This window comes from Diorhabda sublineata, chromosome 3 (genome assembly GCF_026230105.1).
Source record: "Diorhabda sublineata isolate icDioSubl1.1 chromosome 3, icDioSubl1.1, whole genome shotgun sequence".
Lineage (NCBI taxonomy): Eukaryota > Metazoa > Arthropoda > Insecta > Coleoptera > Chrysomelidae > Diorhabda > Diorhabda sublineata.
In genome coordinates, this window is record NC_079476.1 from 3,591,393 (window position 1) to 3,610,106 (window position 18,714).

The 18,714-nt window shown below is 33.1% G+C and overlaps 3 protein-coding genes across 10 annotated transcripts in view; 2 read left to right on the forward strand and 1 right to left on the reverse strand.

The window, feature by feature from the left end:
- LOC130442167 (uncharacterized oxidoreductase YjmC-like) overlaps nt 1-11,031 on the forward strand; it is a 50,976-nt gene extending 39,945 nt beyond the window's left edge. For all 3 annotated transcript variants that reach the window (XM_056776257.1, XM_056776255.1, XM_056776258.1), the window contains 5 exons: nt 3,769-3,884; nt 4,998-5,096; nt 7,174-7,369; nt 7,434-7,588; nt 10,742-11,031. In XM_056776257.1, coding sequence (XP_056632235.1) covers nt 3,769-3,884; nt 4,998-5,096; nt 7,174-7,369; nt 7,434-7,588; nt 10,742-10,900 — 725 coding nt within the window. In that variant the 3' untranslated portion in view covers nt 10,901-11,031. The remainder of the gene's footprint in view (nt 1-3,768; nt 3,885-4,997; nt 5,097-7,173; nt 7,370-7,433; nt 7,589-10,741) is intronic.
- Nucleotides 3-3,754, forward strand: LOC130442166 (adenylate kinase 7-like). The gene has a single exon (XM_056776254.1). It carries the CDS (start codon nt 1,479-1,481, stop codon nt 2,826-2,828), a length of 1,350 nt encoding a protein of 449 aa, XP_056632232.1. The 5' UTR covers nt 3-1,478; the 3' UTR covers nt 2,829-3,754.
- A 2,073-nt stretch (nt 11,032-13,104) lies between the features above and the next one.
- Nucleotides 13,105-18,714, reverse strand: part of LOC130442168 (phospholipid phosphatase homolog 1.2 homolog) — a 65,074-nt gene continuing 59,464 nt past the window's right edge. For all 6 annotated transcript variants that reach the window (XM_056776261.1, XM_056776264.1, XM_056776262.1 and 3 more), the window contains exon 4: nt 13,105-17,523. In XM_056776261.1, coding sequence (XP_056632239.1) covers nt 17,230-17,523 — 294 coding nt within the window. In that variant the 3' untranslated portion in view covers nt 13,105-17,229. The remainder of the gene's footprint in view (nt 17,524-18,714) is intronic.

The following is an 18,714-nucleotide window of genomic DNA, read 5'->3' on the forward strand; positions in this document are numbered from 1 at the left end:
ATTTTCAAAATTAGTACAGAAAGAATATTGGTTTTATGACGAAAGAAATTTCACTTCTTTGTTGTTCTAGACATATTCAAGAAATGACTCCTCTGTTTTGAAAGATATTCCAGGGTCTTATGTGATGTGATAAAAAACAATTACATTTGATATTAAATTCAAGCAGAAAAAATCATTTATTGGTAAATAATATTTATATGAAAACTTACTAAACTTTGTTGTAATCATTTTCTTTTAATTGCCATACTGATAAAATGACAATTTTATTGTAATAGCCTAAATTAAATGATGAGCGTGGATGGTGACATTTAAGACACGAGTGGCAATGTTTATGTACATTATTCTTTCCACGAACCACAACGCAATATACTTATTTTTAAATTTACATATTTCCAAATTCACAATTTATTTTATAAACATTGATTACCAGTATCTTCATGATTTAGTTCAGTCGAGTTTTTTTAATATTTAACCATCGGATTTGCTGTTTAGTAGTGCCTTTAGTTTCAACCACCAAAGACTTGATAAATATTAAGAGTGCTGTGTCTGTTTTATTTGATTTTCTTAGATAATAATTGTACACACACATTTTTGGAAAAAGAATAATTGATTCCTTTTTATTTTCGCCATTTTCCATGAACTGATTATAGCAAATTTGATAGACTTTCGCAAATTCAGGAATGAATGTGAAATAGCCACGCTCGTCAATGCGCGATACTAGATGATGGTAGTAGGGATTAGTACGGTCCCTCAAGCAGGTATACTTAACTATTGTCAGTTCTATTGTTGATTATTTAGCGTAATAATTCTCCAAACCTCGACATTCACTCCTGTATTTACCAAACTGTACTTCTCTTGAGACTTTTCAGTAAAAGATTCAAAGTTGTATTCGTAGCCTCTTCTGTTATATTTGGCGATGTACATTCTACTAACCATTCATCACTTGAATCCATATATATCCATATTTTTATAGGATACAGCCCCTTAAACATAGACAAAAATATATTATTCGGTATATATTATCTTGTTCTAGTTTTGGAATCTCATCTGAATTTATCTGAATTCTTATTGCCACGCATATAATTTGCCTTCAGACCTACAGGTGCATTAGAGTCAATCGAATATGAGTTGACAGATACTAACTTTTACTATGTCGTGCTTTGTATTCCTAACATACATATGCGTTAAGAATTTTCAGACACTTTCTTATAGGGTCGTGGGAAAAAGTAGATTTTGAATTATATCGAACGTGACACCTTATTTCCATCGTTTAATGTTAACTTTCAAAATTTTTTGACTGTTTAAAGAAGCTCTGTCATTATAAGTCTTCTTAGAATTCGATAAATTAGTATATGCATTTAGAAGTTGCATCCTTGTATTTACTTAAATATTATGAAACTACTGTAAATAGCTTATTACCATAGTTATCGCCCTGTCAAGAGGAACCATTGACATTAAAAAGTGTCGATATTAACACGATGCAAAAACGTCCAAGCACAGAGCTCAAACCCCTTAAATTAGTACTTTACGGCCCACCAGCTTCGGGCAAAACTACTTTGGCAGAAAGAATATGCCGTCGATATGGAGCCCATTATATTTCAGTCAAAACTATGATCGACGAAACTCTAGAAGAATTAAGAGAAAGCGTCAGAAAGGAGACTCAAAAACTTCAAGGCAAAATAGAGAAGGATAGAGATACTACTACTGATGAAGAAGATGAGGAAAAAGTATCGGTAGAAGAAGACGAAGAAGTCGAAACTAAAGCTGCAATAGAAGATTTACAAGAGCAAATAAAATATTTAACTCATACTATGCAAAAAAGTGTTAATAAGAGACTACCAGATGAAGTTGTGGTGCGTCTTATGAAGGCATTTTTGGGGAAAGAAATTTGTCAGACTCGTGGTTATGTCTTAGATGGATATCCGAAAGCTTTTGACCAAGCAAGAGAACTATTTGGACAAGTAGCTGAAATGGATCAAAGTGAAGCTGCTCCTAAGGTACCTTTGGGTATTGGAGCTGGAGAGGGAGGTGAACCTGGCGAAGATCAACAAGTAGGTGATTTGATCGGAAATGCTAGCATCAACATAATGCCTGATTATGTGGTAAGTTTAGAGGCTACAGATGAATTTCTTTGCGAACGAGTTATGAAACTTCCTCAAAAAATGATTGAAGGGACACATTACGATGAATTCAATATGTTGAGAAGATTAGCAGAATTCAATGAGTACAATTCACAAGATAACACAGTCTTAACATTTTTCGATGAAGCCGAAATTCATCCAATTGTAGTTAAAATTTTTGACGAAGAGACCGGTAAACCATTAGACACAGATTGTATTTTTGATTGCGTTTATGAAATATTTGGGGAACCTATCCCAGGATTTGGGATAACTGCCGAAGAAGAAGCAGAGATAAGAAAACTAGAGCTAGAGCAAAAAAAATTATTGGAAGAAGGCGAAAGGCTGGAGAGAGAGCTTTTGGAGAATAAGGCTAGAAAGGAATACGAAGAAAAAATGGAAAGATGGACTGAAACTTTGGAAAAACTTCAGATAGAAGAGGAAAAAATTTTAGCCGCACAAAGCGAACCATTGAGATTTTATTTAATGAAATATATCTTTCCCACACTATCTAAGGGTTTGGTTGAAGTGGCTAAAATAAAACCAGACGATCCGATAGATTTTTTGGCTGAGTATCTGTTTAAAGAAAATCCCGAAGGAAAAATGTTTGATCCGTCTTACACTCAAGAAGGTGAAAGAATTTTACAGCAATATCAAGAAGAAGTAGAAGAAATAATAGATCAATCAGATAGACACAATGTTATGGTGTGATATTAACACATTTCAATAAAGTTTTCAATTTCCATTGAGTGAAGTAATTGAACTTATTACAGGACAGAGGATGGTTAGTAAACAGATTATCTATAATTTGACTTGTTAATGACAATTTCATTTATTTCGACTATAATGACGCCATCTAGAAGTCTAAACATTAACTACCAATTTGACATCCGTCACTATATATTTAAACTTTATTAATAGAGCGAAATTCAAATGTTATTATACGGTGGTTGGTGCCACTAAGTCAGAATAAATACTTTAACATTCATAGTTCCTAGTTGTGAAAGAAGACGATTAAGCACGTGGGCCAGCTAATAGATCCATTCTGCCTTACTCGAAAGTACTAAAGGCATTTTTTCTTGGAAAAAGTGTGAGTGCTGGGAACCTACCGATGAAGTGGTGTGCAGTTTCTTCCTCCATACACCAGCGGATCGTCCATGAAGCTTATAGCATGGAGTTATCTTCTTAGATGACCGTGTCCGATTAAAAAACCAGCCAAAAGTTTAAGTGGAATAGTTGTGTGATACGACAGGCAGATGGTCCATCTATATCTTATCTTGTCTCATGTCTGGTGTTTTGACCCATCTTCTTGAATACTGCTTCACGAGTAATCTTTGCTGAGATGTGATAGCTACACTTACTACTATTTGAAGTTTACTCTGGGACCACAGGTGGCTTTGTTGATCCCAGTCTGGCAAACGAATCTGCTAGAGGAGCAGGCACCCAACGATCAGCTAACACAGCTCATGTTGAACTTTTTAGCGCACCAGCACGAGCCTAGAGCTGTTATAGCTTTTATTGCAGCTCCACTATCTGAGTAGATTGAAATGTTTCAGTGTGAAAAAACGATTGTTAGATTTAACAAAATTTAGGATGAAATAATTAGGATCAAACATTTATTGCTTAGAATTTCTCGAGTTATGTGTTTTAGATTCAAATCATTATGGGATAGCCGGGATGTATGCGTTGCAAGCTATCAAGAAAGGATACATAGGATTTAGTACTACGAATACCTCACCTCTAATGGTTCCAACCAGAGCAAAGCAGGTAATTTCGTTTTTTTTTATAGCGGATGTTTTGGTCTTGGGTCTATCTGGACAACCAGGCATGGCCCAGAGTTACAAACCATGTGAGGGACATTATTATCATCCCTGAGTTTCACCAAGCCTGGCGCAGACTTGCAAACCAGTCTTGGGTCTATCTGGACAACCAGGCTTGGCCCAGGGTTGCAAACCAAGCGAGGGACATTGTTATCGTTCCAGAGTTCCGCCAAGTCTGGGCCATGAATGACTTACAAGCCAGGGCCAGAGTTGTACATACTTGGCACAAGTTTGGGCCTTACTGGGTCCATAGTAAAATCCTATATGGGAGTATAAGTGCGCTTTAAAGCTTTTTTGGAGGAAATTGATTCGAAATATGAAGATTTGTTATTACATTCTGGAATACTATTGTTAAATCGAGGCAAAGTTCTTAATAGATTTGTAGACTGTTATGACGGTGTACAAATATTTTTTCACGAAATTGGTGAAAATAATCTTGAACTCAGTGATAAACAATAGTTTTTAAGATTTTTATTCATAACAGACATAACGAACCATTATAATGATTTAAATGTACGATTCCAAGGAAATAACCACACAATTTTGAAAATATATAAGGAATTGAAGAGTTCTACTTCAAAATTGATTGAAAAACTAAGAAATTTAATTTCTTTACCTTATTTAAAATATCAATGAACGCAATTTAAATTTGTTCGAAAGTTGGATTTCGGTCATTAAAACTGAATATGAAAGTCGGTTTCAAGGTCTTAAGAAACATGGAGAAAGGTTTACATTTATACATAGAAATGATTGATTTTAAAAGTTCAACATTATGGATGGATAAATTCGACCTACGAGGTTTTCATCATTACAAAAATTGACTTTGCCATTTTGTACACATTCGGATCCACTTAAAAATGTGAGCAAATATTTTCACAAATGGATTTTATTTTAAGTAAAAACAGGAGCAGGAAAAAATTCAGACTTGACTAAATTGACGTCACAAGTTCAACATCAGGGTAGATATGGTAGAAAAAAATTATAAATAAAGTTTGTAACTCCTTAACCAGAGTCCTGGTTAAATGTATTCGTATTATTATATTTGATATTTCATTTTTAGGCAGCGCTAGGAACAAATCCAATAGCTTTGGGAGTGCCAGCACTCAATGGGGATAGTTTTGTTTTGGATATGGCAACTACAGCGGTTGCTTTAGGAAAGGTGAGGTTCGTTACTAGTATAAATATTTCTTGAATTAATTTAAATAGCATGTCGAAGCGATAAATACCCTCAAAAGCTTTATTAACTCCAATGAAAACTAAATATACGATCTAGAATTATTGCCTTTAGGCATACCACATGCCACTCTGCATCCTTAAATTATGTGTCTTTTTTTTTAAATTGAACAGTTACAAAATGATATAAATCGATTGTATACAGACAAAAAACTACAAAAACATTTTTTGGTATATTCAGTGTTGTTTGATGAAAATACCGTCCTACGGCTATTCACAGAACTTGGAACAGGGTTCTATTAGCAGACATCGACAAACTCTTTTTGTCAAAAGTGTATACTCAGCTATAAGGTTATTGAAAACTATTGTTACGAACTCGTCCACGTCATGGAACGTGAAGCCGGTTCTGCTCGGTTATAATGGAAGTCTAAATTTTGACGAATACGCCGATTCGTTTGATGTTTGTTTTTATACATATTTTTATCATAGCGGCGTCTTTGATATATTTCTTATATATTGCGGAGAGTTGTTCATATTATTTCCTTTAAAACTAATGTCTAGAAAAGTCTTTTTATTTTTTTGTTTACTTTCTAGAATTCTAGAAATTCCTTTCTGATATATATTCGAGATCGTTTAGCAACGAGATTTATTTTATAGTCAAAAGCCATAATGAACAAAATATAAAAGTAACCGGTCAATTTAAATAAATTAGAAAAGTGATTATAAATATAGTGAATAGCTAATTATTTAAGTAGTGTATAATTATTATTTTATAAGTTAGTTAAGTCTAGTTTGTTTAAATGAATTACGTAAGTAGACAGTGTGAATAAATTTACCCCACCGTTAACAGACCTTAAGAATATTTTTCACAAGGTTATAATTTTATTCTGGATGTGAGGCTATTATATTACCTGAAAATCAAGGGAAGAATTATTCTTTATGCATGTAAAATATGTAAATTTCACTATTTTTATAGAAATTAACCAAAGAGGACTGGCAGGGTTTTTAATAATTCGTCAAATAATCTCTTAGGATAAGTTAACAGTCTATTACCTCACATCAATTGCTTTGTGTGTGTGCCTTTTTGTTTTTTAGCGAGATTTCAAAAACTTCATAACGATTTTTTGTTAAATAAATCTTTTATATACGCTTTTAACCATACGAGATCACAAATGCAAAATAGATTGTCTAGCTCAATGATTTGTAGGTGCAGCTTACAATAACGGGTTCGGTAATGAAACGTGAAGATTTGGGGAGAGGAGGGGATTTGCAGCGCGCGGTGTAGACATTTAGTCTACAATGGAGCGCTGGACGGATAAGCATCGCGGTTAAGCAATCAAGTAAACAAACAAAATTTCAGGTACTGGGGGGAAGGGAACCCTCGTTTGCTTCATGAAACACCTCTTCATGGAAACATCGGTCCGTATTTTTTTGAGGAAGAGGCTGAAAATGCCGTTACCGTTAATTCTGAGAGATACGTTGCAATGATTCTGAACTTCCTCACACCTGAAGTTCAGCGTGTCGTGTTGAGAAACGGGGATATCGCTTGGTCCCCTCGGTCTCCCGACTTTTTATGGGGTTATCTAAAAACCAAAGTGTTTGGAGCTGATCTACCCCCAACGAATTCGTGACGAGATTGCAGCAATACCTGTTGATATGCTGCGAAGAGATATTCAGAACTTTCAGGCTTGATTCCATGAATGCAAAGGCGTCAACGGGGGACATTTGGCAGATGTAGTTTTCAAAAAAATTTTTTTTTAACATTGTATATCAAATGGCTACTCTTTTATTTCCTATTAATGTATTAATAGTTACATTTCATTTCCGAAATGTATTGGTCCCTCATACACCTTATTCTCAGGAATCCGCCCTACGTGATCATTCCTTGTTTCTAAGTAAGTCTAGTTTGTAATACAGAGGTTTTATTCCAACGATGACTTTAACTTATAAACAAATACCTATTTGATGACCTCGACATATCTAATTAATCTACAAGTATCGACTCGTCGTCGAATTTACAATTTAGTATCTCAAAAATTTAATTATTTTGTATATGGTTTTAGATAGAAATAGCACGAAGAAAGAATGTCCAAATTCCTGAAAGCTGGGCATTGAATGAAGAGGGAAAAGTAGAAACTGATCCAGACGTAGCGTACAATGCAACTAGACTGCTTCCACTTGGAGGAGAGGAGCTCAATTCCGGCTATAAAGGATATGGATTGGGCATGTTTGTTGAAATATTTTCTGGAATTCTATCAGGTATGAGCAAAATTATGCAAAATTTTCTTTTTCATAATCAATTTACCGGCTTTTCTTCACTTAGGTTCAACGTATGGTCCAAACATTAGACACTGGGCGAATTACGATAAAGAAGCTAATTTAGGACAATCATTCCTGGCAATTGATCCAAATGCGTTTGCTCCTGGTGTCGAACATAGAATGAGCGATTTAATGAATCATATGAGAAATATGGAACCTGTGAGTATTTCACGGTTGTTGTTACTTGTTTTACTAAAAATTTTCAATAAAACAAACTGTAGCATAGTTCAAATTTAAGGTTATAGTTCCCGGATGGAACCTACTCCTCAGGAACTGCAAGTTACAGTATACAGGGTGTAACACGACGAGCTAAAACTATCTGTATATGGCAAAATACTTACAGTAAAAACTTTGTAATTTTAAATAGAACACCCTGTATATTGATACATTTTTGAAATCTACGTAAAATTTTAGTATACTTTTGTCTAAAAACTTTTTTCGAATAATGCATATTTTTTGAGTTAATAAATTTTTTGTAAAAAATTTTACCATTGCAGACCCGTATTTTTTTACGAGAATATCCTTAAAGATATTAAAATGATTTCTGTTCGGCTGTTCTTAGCAGGATCAAATGTATTTTAATCTATGTTGAAAATAGTTTCCTTTTATACAGGGTGTGTATAAAAAGTGTTCAAATTTTAAATTCATAAATATCAAATTTCTTAATTTTTTTAAATAGAACCATCCTGTTTTTTCTATTTTAATGCATTCAGGCGTAAAAAATAAGGCAAATTCATGTATACTTTCTTTACCGTTATCCAGATATTAAATGTTATCTGTAAATTTTTAGAGATGCAGATGTGGTCTAAATTTTATTTTGATCAGTTAACTTTTGCTTAACATAAACCGTAAAGATTCAAATTGTTGAAGATTCTTTTAACAGTATGCGAGTTTGGTCTTATTTGAATTGACTTATGACAGTTAAATAAGTGTCATTTATTACAAAGCCTACTAAAAGTATATATAAAAAATGAAAACTTGTTAAAAAATAAAATAATAATTTATAACCTCAATTTTTTTTTCACAGACCTTTACAAGATAAAGAAAAATACTTTTTTATTTCTTAGTGATTTTATCAACGGGTCAAAATAAAATTTAGACCCCACTTGCATCTCTAAAAATCGGGTACTCAAAAAGTATGCATTTTTCGAAAAAAGTTTTCAGACAAAAGTATACTTAAATTTTACAGTCGGTAGAACCGGAACTCGGTCATATTTTCATATTTTAGTTAAACCCAAACGTAGACATTTTCATGAGTTTACTATAAGTATTTTGCCATATACAGATAGTTTTAAGTCGTCATGGGATACCCTGTACAACTGCTAATTAGATGGGTACAACGATAAATGTTAAATTGGACAGCATCATCTGTCCAACTAAACCAAATATACACACAAAATGGGGAAATAATGGAAACACCTCATAAAATATTCACTTTATTTATATTAGGAAAACTATCCCCGAATTCGATTTCCAGCATCAATATTGTATGCTTAAATAACAGTTTCAGCACCGACAAAAAATTTACTAATTACCATTATCTTATCACGAGTCATAAAATTAAAAAAATCACACGACAGAATATTTTTCTAGTGCTGTCAAAACTGAATATTGAGGCAAATTCTTTGGACAGACAATTTTGACCCGTTATTGTCAGTAGGTGTCTTTAAATCGGGCATTAAAGAACCAAGATGGACTGGGAGGGAATTCTTGACATGGAAAACGAAGGTAAGTGTATAGTACTATCAAACTTTTTGAAAATTATATTCTTTGGAGTTTGCTGACCAAACGAGCACATTTTTCTCTCTGGTCTTCTGCAGTTGGAGTCGTATACAACCTCTAACATTATAAGAGTACGTCGTATGGGTATTTATCACCAGCGCTGTCAACATTTTTCGAGAAAAATAACAAAAAACTTTATATTTGCATGTTGCCGAACATAAATGCCTTGGAGCTATAGTGAGACTGTTGTATGTTCACTGAGATGGGGCCTACATGAATGTTGCTTTGCTATCTTTCGTGTTACAAGCGCTTAATCTTCACCGAGGTCAGCGCACCATCCTTTTGTTGAGAAGAGACACCAAGCGTCGCAAAATTAGGGGAGCCGAAGGAGTGGGTAGGTTGTTGCGCGAGGTTCACCCGACAAATAGTTACATGATTCGTTTGTGATAGCAATTATAGATCGTTGCATTTTATGGGGATACCTCCTCTTCCTTCTCTATAATAGACTTATAACTATGAGTCAAGAATTGTCGTGTGGGAAAATAGTATCGATGAATAGAGTTACTGGAAGAAACATCGGAAAGGACTTGATTTGAAACTTTCGGAACAACTAGAATTTTTGTAGCTCTATGCGATGAAGCATTCCGTTATATAATGAAAGTAATGCCAAGAACAGCTGCTTCATGGAAACTATAAGTGATTTATACGCTGCGTTACGTCAATATTCTGTGCTTTTCACGAAAAACGTTAACATCACAAGTCATAAATACCCATGCGACATACTCTCATGATGTTGAAAGGTGCATACGACTAAAACTACAGAAGATCGGATTGAAAAATGTGTCTGTTCGACCAGAAAACTGAGAAGAGTACAATTTTTTAAAATTTTGACAACACGATATACTTTCCGGATCCAAAACGCCCCCACAGTCGTCCATCTCGGTTCTGTAATACCAACTACCTGATCTACAAACACCTACTGAAGACAATCGATCAAAAGTGATATTACATGGAAATTAAGTTTTATCATCTCTAGAAAAAAGTCTGTTGCGCGATTTTTCTAATTTTGTAATTTTCTAAAAGGACAAGAATTTCTCAAAAAATTCTGTAATTTTCGCGACTACAAATGTTATAATTTATATTCCTGTGCTATCTTCAATTTGCCACAGATAGAATGGACCTATGAGGGATATTCAGAGGTTGTAGTAGATAGATTACTGCCTATTATTACTTTTAGACATGCTCAAATTTCTGAAGTTGTCTATACCCGAGTTTGGATCAGAGATTCCGTGCTACCACCAAAGAATTACTGTTATGCCCGATCCAAACTTTTTACGAGGCTACACAAGGACATGCGATTGCGAGGGTGTATACAGGTCGCTCGTGTCTTCCTCCTAGTGTCGAGAGCTTACAGGAGGCGCTTCGCAAGAGTCTGGATCGAAAATCATGGATTTTTACCGTCTCTTCGATAGACTCTACAAATAAAGTTATGAAATATATACTAAATTTCACATATGAATATTAATAGATCGATAGATGCGATTACTTATGGTTGATATTTTAGTATTTTCAACGGAACTTTTGTTACAGGCGGATCCTAAATTACCTGTATTAGCGCACGGCGATCCTGAGAGGATTCACATGGAGAAAGTCCATAGAGATGGAGGACTATGCTACGTTGAAAATCAGCATGAAACCAATTTAAAGTTGGCTAAAGAATTAAATGTTTCTCCAATGGTATCTAATTAAGAAAATATTTTACAGTTTTCATCGATGGAGAATTTCAATAACTTTTTTATATCGGAAATTTGTATGTATTCTACCTTAATTTTATAGATACGGATATATCAAATATATTCAAGGAAAATTAGCAACCTTCATTTTATCTATTAATAAAAAATTTCGAGATTTAGTTTAAGAAAAAAAATATTGTCTGCAATGCGTGTTTTTTGAAAATATTTCTCGATCTTTGAAGTTTTTTCTAGTTTAAATAGGGAATGAAATAAAACATCTACTATATTGTTTTCTACCGTCACCACGTAGTTTAATTCTTGGTAAAGAATAAGAATCATTATACAGGGTCTTTCAAAACGTTCGCATGCGAGTTATATCAATGCATTAAGCGAAAAGAATCGATTAAAAATCACCAAACAATCACATGTCTATAACGCAAAGTTCAAAAATGCGGCAGCAGCTAAATACTTTTATGGCTCTCTCGACCGCTCGATAGGGAGAAACTTAAACGTTCCACAAGCTTTGATTGGCTAAACCTTATTGTTAATTTGCGATTAATCTATGCGTTATAGCCTTGTGATTGTTTGGTGATTTTTAATCGATTTTTTTCGCCTAATGCAGTGATATAACACGCATTCGAACGTTTTGAATCACCCTGTATAGGTATTTTTCTTTGTTTCTCCAAATATAATGGTTCTAGGAGTGCCGACCATAATACTTCACCATGGATTCATCGTAATTCAGAGAACGGGAACAAAGTGTGAAATAAATTTTGTCGGCGGGATCCAAATCATCGTTATTTGCGTAATGCAAATATTTGAAAATGGTTAAGATCAGTCCAGGCGCATAGAATATTTTACTAGTATGTTGCCCATATCCTTGCCTGAGTCCCAATAAAATTTCTTATCAATCAAAAATTTATATCCAGATAAGATAAAAATGGCAAAAAACGTTTTTATTTCATCAGTCGTGAGATTTGAAGGCGGAACAGTTTTTTGCTGTCTCAACAACCAAGAATTAAAAAATTTCGGTGGAAGTTAAACATATAAATAGCTTCTTCCTAGCGTTAATTTTTTGGAACTCCTTTATATTGTCGTTATTGAGGTTCGTGCTTATGTAGGTTCAAATTTTCTTCAGCTTCTCGCTCAGTTTCGCTCGTAGTGACTAGTGAAGCTTTTGATTGGTTTCTCGATGAATTATCGACCATATCGCCGCCGCCCGCGTCTCCAGAATCTTCCTTGCAATTACAACCGCCATCCGGAGGCTCAATGTAAATCTTATCTACCTACAGATCATCATCAAAGCCTCTTATAAAGTTAAACCACCTCTGGAATAAAAAATATTTGATCAGTAACGGATGTATTACATTTAAAAAATAAATCTAAACTAGTAAACAATACAAAAATCTAATTATTAGCTCTAAAAACTATGGCATGTGAAAAATATAGTTTTTTTAAAAAGTCGACAGTCCTAGCGTTCCCATATGGCAACATGGCAGTTTAGAACATGTATTCAGCAATTTTCTAAAAGCGTACAATAATTTTATTAACAATAAAGATTTATTATACTCATTAAAAAGTATAACTTCAAATTATGAGCTTACAAACTTTTAGCATATTTTATAATACTTACATGAGCTTGGAGTCCATATTTTTTTGCAGTAATTTACAACTAAGGAACATAAACACCCCCACTGGTCACAAACATGCGATTTACTAAAATAAATCACGTGCGGTATATTACAAATTGGTTCAAGGTGCCATCTCTTAGAAAATATCACAAGTTCACAAACAAGAGCTGATTTACTGTGGCTTGTTTTTTGTTACCAAATGGCAACGCCAAATCTTTGAGGGTTAAAAAACTATGTATATAAAATCAATGTGTTAATTATATATTTAACTTTCGAAAGTTTATTTTTAAAAACTTTATTAACACAAAAATTTTTAATTTTACAAATACTGAATGAATATAATTAATCTCAATGATTGAATTAACTATTCATTGAAAAGTGTTTACAGCAATCCTATTTTTATATAAAAATAAAGGCTTTTTAGAATAATCTAGATTTTTCGTTCTGTAAATTGTTTTCCTTTTTTTATATATCTTTTTGGTACAATTAAATATATCCAATGGCTGGTTACTTTCCTAGTTATTCATTTCCTTCTAATCTCAGCTTAAGTACGTTTTTCTGGGTGCAAAATAAAATATGAAACTTTAATAAAAAATATTTATTGCATGGGGTGATATAAAAAATGAATTTATTGAATAAATAGATCTATTCTACTAATGAATACTTCATTTATTTGAAGTATAGATGTTTTATAAAAACATCTATGCTATATACAAATGTACAAAACATCAAGTTCTGAAAATATGAACATTCTTACAACTTAAAAAACAAATAAAGAAGATTATATACATTTTAATGAGATAAATTTAGTTCTTTTTGTGCAAGTATTACAATCAATCAATCAAATATCATTATCCTTAAGTTTTTTGAAAAACACAGAGGTTTTAAAATTTTGCAATTGATCGAATCTTGAAGATTGAGTTTAGATTTTTGAAAATATGTTTTGGAATGTTTTATTTTAATTATTTAGTGATGGAATTCGAGCAAATTTGAATATTAGAATAAGTTATATACTAAAGATGCAAGCTTAGAGACATTTACGCCTACAAGAGACAAACTCTTGAACACCGGTCGAAATAATGGATAACTTCAGCGGTGCTACGATGGGGTCATGCATTATCGTCGTCGTGAATCGAATTTCAACATGATATATTTGTTTATTTATAATTTCATTCAATAAAAATGATAAAAAAATGTATTCTAACATGGTTTAGTATATGATCATGATATAAATGTTTTTGGGAAAAAATGTTTCACTGTCGAAAACATTTTTTAGATCTCAGAAACGTTACCTTCGGCTTGGTACACTATTATCTCGTTTCAAAAAAATGTCTCCTCACTTGCAAAACAATATTTTATTGTAATGTGATATATTACGTGAAACCGAAACTGTTATTAGATTATATTTGACATATATTAGGGGAACTGAAGACAAAACAGAATATGCAGGTAAAATGGAACTATTAAATTACTTAGAGGGTAGTAAAGCCATCTATTTGTTGAGTAGTGTAACTAATGTGGGTCAGTGGCAGTGAAAGTGTTAACAGCGTAATTTTATCACGAGAAGAGCTTTTTTCTTATATTTTATCAGCCTGTATTTTTATTGTATTTTAGTATCTAGTAAATGGAAATAGGTTAAATACACAACCTCAAAATTTCACATTGATTCAGAAGTGCCTAAGTGGTTCGTGATGCCTTCATAAAATTGGATCGTTGATTTGAAGTTTTGTTTTATTAATTGTTCTAGACGATTAATATATATATATATTATATAAAGAAAAACTAAATAGAGTAATGAGACGAGGAGGATATTAGAAAAACTATCATCGAAAAATTGAAAAATAAAGAAATGGGATTTTAAAAGGCAGACGCAATCTATAACGTACCACAGTCTACATTAAAACGACGATTCGACACATATAAAGGAACAAATGATCTAGAACAAGCAACAATGAAAGAACTAGAAAATTTCAAGCAATTTTTTAACAAGAAACAAGAAAGAGAACTGGGTTTGTATCTTAAGGATATGGAGAATCATCTATTCAGCTCAACTTCGGAAGACCTCAGGAGACTTGCCTATGGTGTAGCAGAAAAAAATAGCTTCTCTCGCAATTTACAACATGACACAAAGATAGCTGGTAGATATTGGGTTGAAAACTTGGAAAGAAAAAAGCGGGTTTGTTGATACCTACGGGACGTGGCCGATTGGTAACCGTCGTATTTTGCATAGGATTTGATGCATCCCTCACGCCACCAATGTTCGTTTTCCCACGAAAAATAATGAAGAATGATTTAATGAGAAATGCTCCACGAGAACCTTGGACTGTGTTATGAGTGTGGTTAACGAGCATTTCCAGATAATCTTGTATTGCTCTTACTTGCCAGTCACGTCAAAAATTTAGACGTTGTGGATTTGGGAATACTTCACGGAGTACATGTCCTGTCATTTCCGGCGTATTGCACACACCGTCTTCAACACTTCTATTTCCATTGCAGACAATTGGACAAAATGAATGGAAGATAAGATATAAATCAATTTCAAATTGCTGAACTGGTTTCAGAAGCTTTTCAGGAAACTGCTCACTACAGCTTCCAGTGCGTATGAAAACGTCTCCTTAAATAGGAATTGTTTCAAATAGGCTAATTTTTGTCGACTTCTACAAACAATATTGCATCAAATGACAGTGACACAGTCGATGAAAGCCCTGATGGTTAACAAACCCCAGCTACCTACTACAAGTAGAGCATCTCAGTTCCGTGAAACAATTTGAAATAACTGATTGATAACGAGCCCGTCCACTTTACGAGCTACTCAGAACTCTGCAACAGACCAGGAAATCATCGTCTCAGTCGTTTACTTCGGTGGATTTTAGAGTCACAAATCAAGCAATGTATTACTGGCAATTGATATATGGCAATGTAAAAGATTTTTCATCAGAAGAACCACCAATTTCAGCATTATCTCCATTTTTAACCGACTGGAATGAAGAAGAAAATAGCTAGTTTCTTGTTAGTCCAAAAATGACATTCCAAAAACATCTGCCCCTATAAAACTATAAGATTTGGCAAAATAGCGGTGATATATCATATCAAACAACTGACTCCGAGAGTGAAGAAGAAATTGGATGTTAAAAAAACACCAATAAAGGAACAAAGACGAAAAAACAACACAAAAGCAGAAAAAAAAACATGAAGGGTTTAACATCTGAAGAAGAGGAATACACGGGGTGCTTTTATTGCTCTCACCTCTTTTTCGAATTGAACGAAGGATGGGTGGAATGCCCGATTTGTCTCCACTGAGTATATTTTAGTTGTGCCGGAGTTGACGACGAAAGGTGTTTCTCAGATTATGGAGGGTAGAGGTAAAGAGAACCATCTCTGTCCTACAGAAAGTGTCCATCAAATTCTTTACATTAAGGAGGCGCTACTATCTCATGAATATAAAATTTAAATAAAGCGCTAGAAATTTAAGAATATTCAATAATAAGAACAGAGACAGAAAGAAGTGATAAATGACACTTTCTTTCTTATAAATTCACAATAATTAATGAACCTTCAGCGTTAACTCACAGTAGTTATAGGTTATATTTCCAAAATTATTTTGTACTACGTAAATAGTTTAGATTTTGTATACCAATATTTAATTAACGATTCTAGTCATTTGAAATATAAAATTTTCTAACACTGCATACTTCACTCTATCTAAAAAAACTACGTTCATATTATATCTCGTCCGACAGAAGCGCCATTCTGGTCTGAGATGGTCCTCCTTACCTCGACCTGGATGGTACTCCAGATTTGACTGCGAATATCTGTCATTAAGTCCATTTTTTTACGTGGTCCATTTTAGAAGGCAAAATGGACCGTATCAGAGATTTTAGGAATTATCTAATATCTTCGTATTCTCTGATTTAAGAGAAGTGTGATTTATAAAAAATATAGACTGATTACTAATAAGTATATTTTATAAAAATTTCCTAAAATAAAGATATATTTTGTGGATTTTCTTAAATATACCATTTTACCTTCAGTTCCCCTACATTTAATTCGTATCATATGACTAATTCATTCCACATTCAACAAACTTGTCGAGAAATATTACAAAGCAACATAGAGAACCTAATTATACTTTTATTTTCATTACACTTTTATTCATAAGAGTCATATCGAAATATACGTTTTATATTTAGAGCTCAGTGACAGTCTTAGTGCGAGATTATCATTTTTAATACTTCATATCATTGTTTAGAACTTTTGGACCTCTGACATACAACAATAAAAAAAACATAAGCCTTCATATACTAATAAATAATCATCAAATTTGATTGTTAACTAAAACATCATCAACATTGAGATACATTTAATTACGCAATCAAATTAAGTAAATAAAAAAATAATACTTTCAATAATTTTGAAATATTAATGATGTCGTTTACAAAAAATTAATTAAAGCTAAATTATTTTTTGCAATGTTCTTCCAAGAACTATGAAATATTGGAATTTTGATGTTATCAATATGATTGCACGTGATATTCTGAATATTTAATTATAAATATTTCTCTCATCTTTCCCTAGTTAGAACATCTGAGAAATATCATTTACTTTCAGACATCAGTTGATAAGTAGAGGGTTTTATAAATAAATTAAACATATTAAACCTCTCTACCAAATAAATATTCTCACTTCATGACAGCAGATTTAAAAAAAAGTAAACTTATATGATAACACTTGTTGCATCTTTATTTTTAATATCTAAAAGTGTCGTAGTGGATGTGGAAACTTTAGTTATTTCGTCTGTTCCGAAAATCTTCTTGTGCACTAGTTTTATTGTATAAAAGGCTCCAAGTATGCCTAAGGCTGATCCAGCTAGAACGTCCCACCAATGATGCCGTCTATCAGTTATTCTTGTCATGGAACATAAAAAGGACCAACTAAAGCAAATCGCTATAAGAAATGGCTTTAGCAACCTTCCAGTGTAAATTGTGGACAACCTTGTCTGGATAACGTACTGAAATAAAGAGATATAATTATTTAAAAAATGCACTGAATTTATTACTATATATATTTCTGATTTATTAATGCTTCTAAATGTTCTTGATTTTGGGTCTCCTCTGTTTTAAAATTAGTTTTTTTTAATAATGTTTGAGGGATTGATAAAAAAATTGACGTTTCGACTTAACTTCAGTCTTTATCAAAATATATCTTGATAAAGACTGTAGTTTTTATAAATCTCTCGAATTTTAAAACAGAAGAGACCTAAAATCAAGAACATTTAGATACATTAATATATCAAAAGGTCTAAGAAATTAAAGAAATTTACTTCTGATTTTACAGCAAAAAACGAGTGTCTTTAGAAGTTGTGTAAATTAATTCTATGTTTTTTCTAAATATCTTTCGTTATCTTTCGGGAGAGGATACCGAATGGGAGACAAAGAGATAAAAATAATATGCTATGCTGTAATCATCTCGGATGACGAAAGATAATCTACAGAAGCTCCTATATAAATTCCAACAAATAGCGAACACGTACAACATGCAAATATCCACAGAGAAAAAAACAAAATCTCTGACAATATCTAAAGAACCGAGAAGATGTAAACTAGCGATCTACGATCAGAGTGTAGAACAAGTGATGTCCTTCAAATATCTAAGGACAAACATAACAAGCGATAGAAATCTAGAGAAAGAAGTAAAAGCACAAACAACGAAGACAGCATTAATATCAGGATACCCGGATGAAGAAATAAGGGACATGTGCGATATTCAGGACGTAGTAAGATGGGCAAGGAGCCGCAGAAGAGAATGGAGAGACCATGTTGACAGAATGAACGGTTAGCAAAAATTGCAAAGGAAAAGAAACCAGGCACAACTCGACCTCCTGGACGACCACCTATAAGGTGCTGGTCCTCAGCATCCCAACTACTCCTTGCAAACCCTTGGTGAAAATACAGGAACTAGTCCTAACGTAAGAAGAAGAATCTTTCGTTAAAATTAATATACTTTTCCCTACAATTGGATCAATTTTGAAGCACTTTTTTTCAATCTAACTGAAGTTGTTCCAAAATACGCGCATTTGATACAAAAAATCTTTAAGTATTTGATATTAAAAATTTTTGACCATACAGATTGTTTTTGATGTGCGAATTTGGTAACCAAAGTCATTGAATATCAAATTCATGTTGTTTGGTGGCTCGTCAAC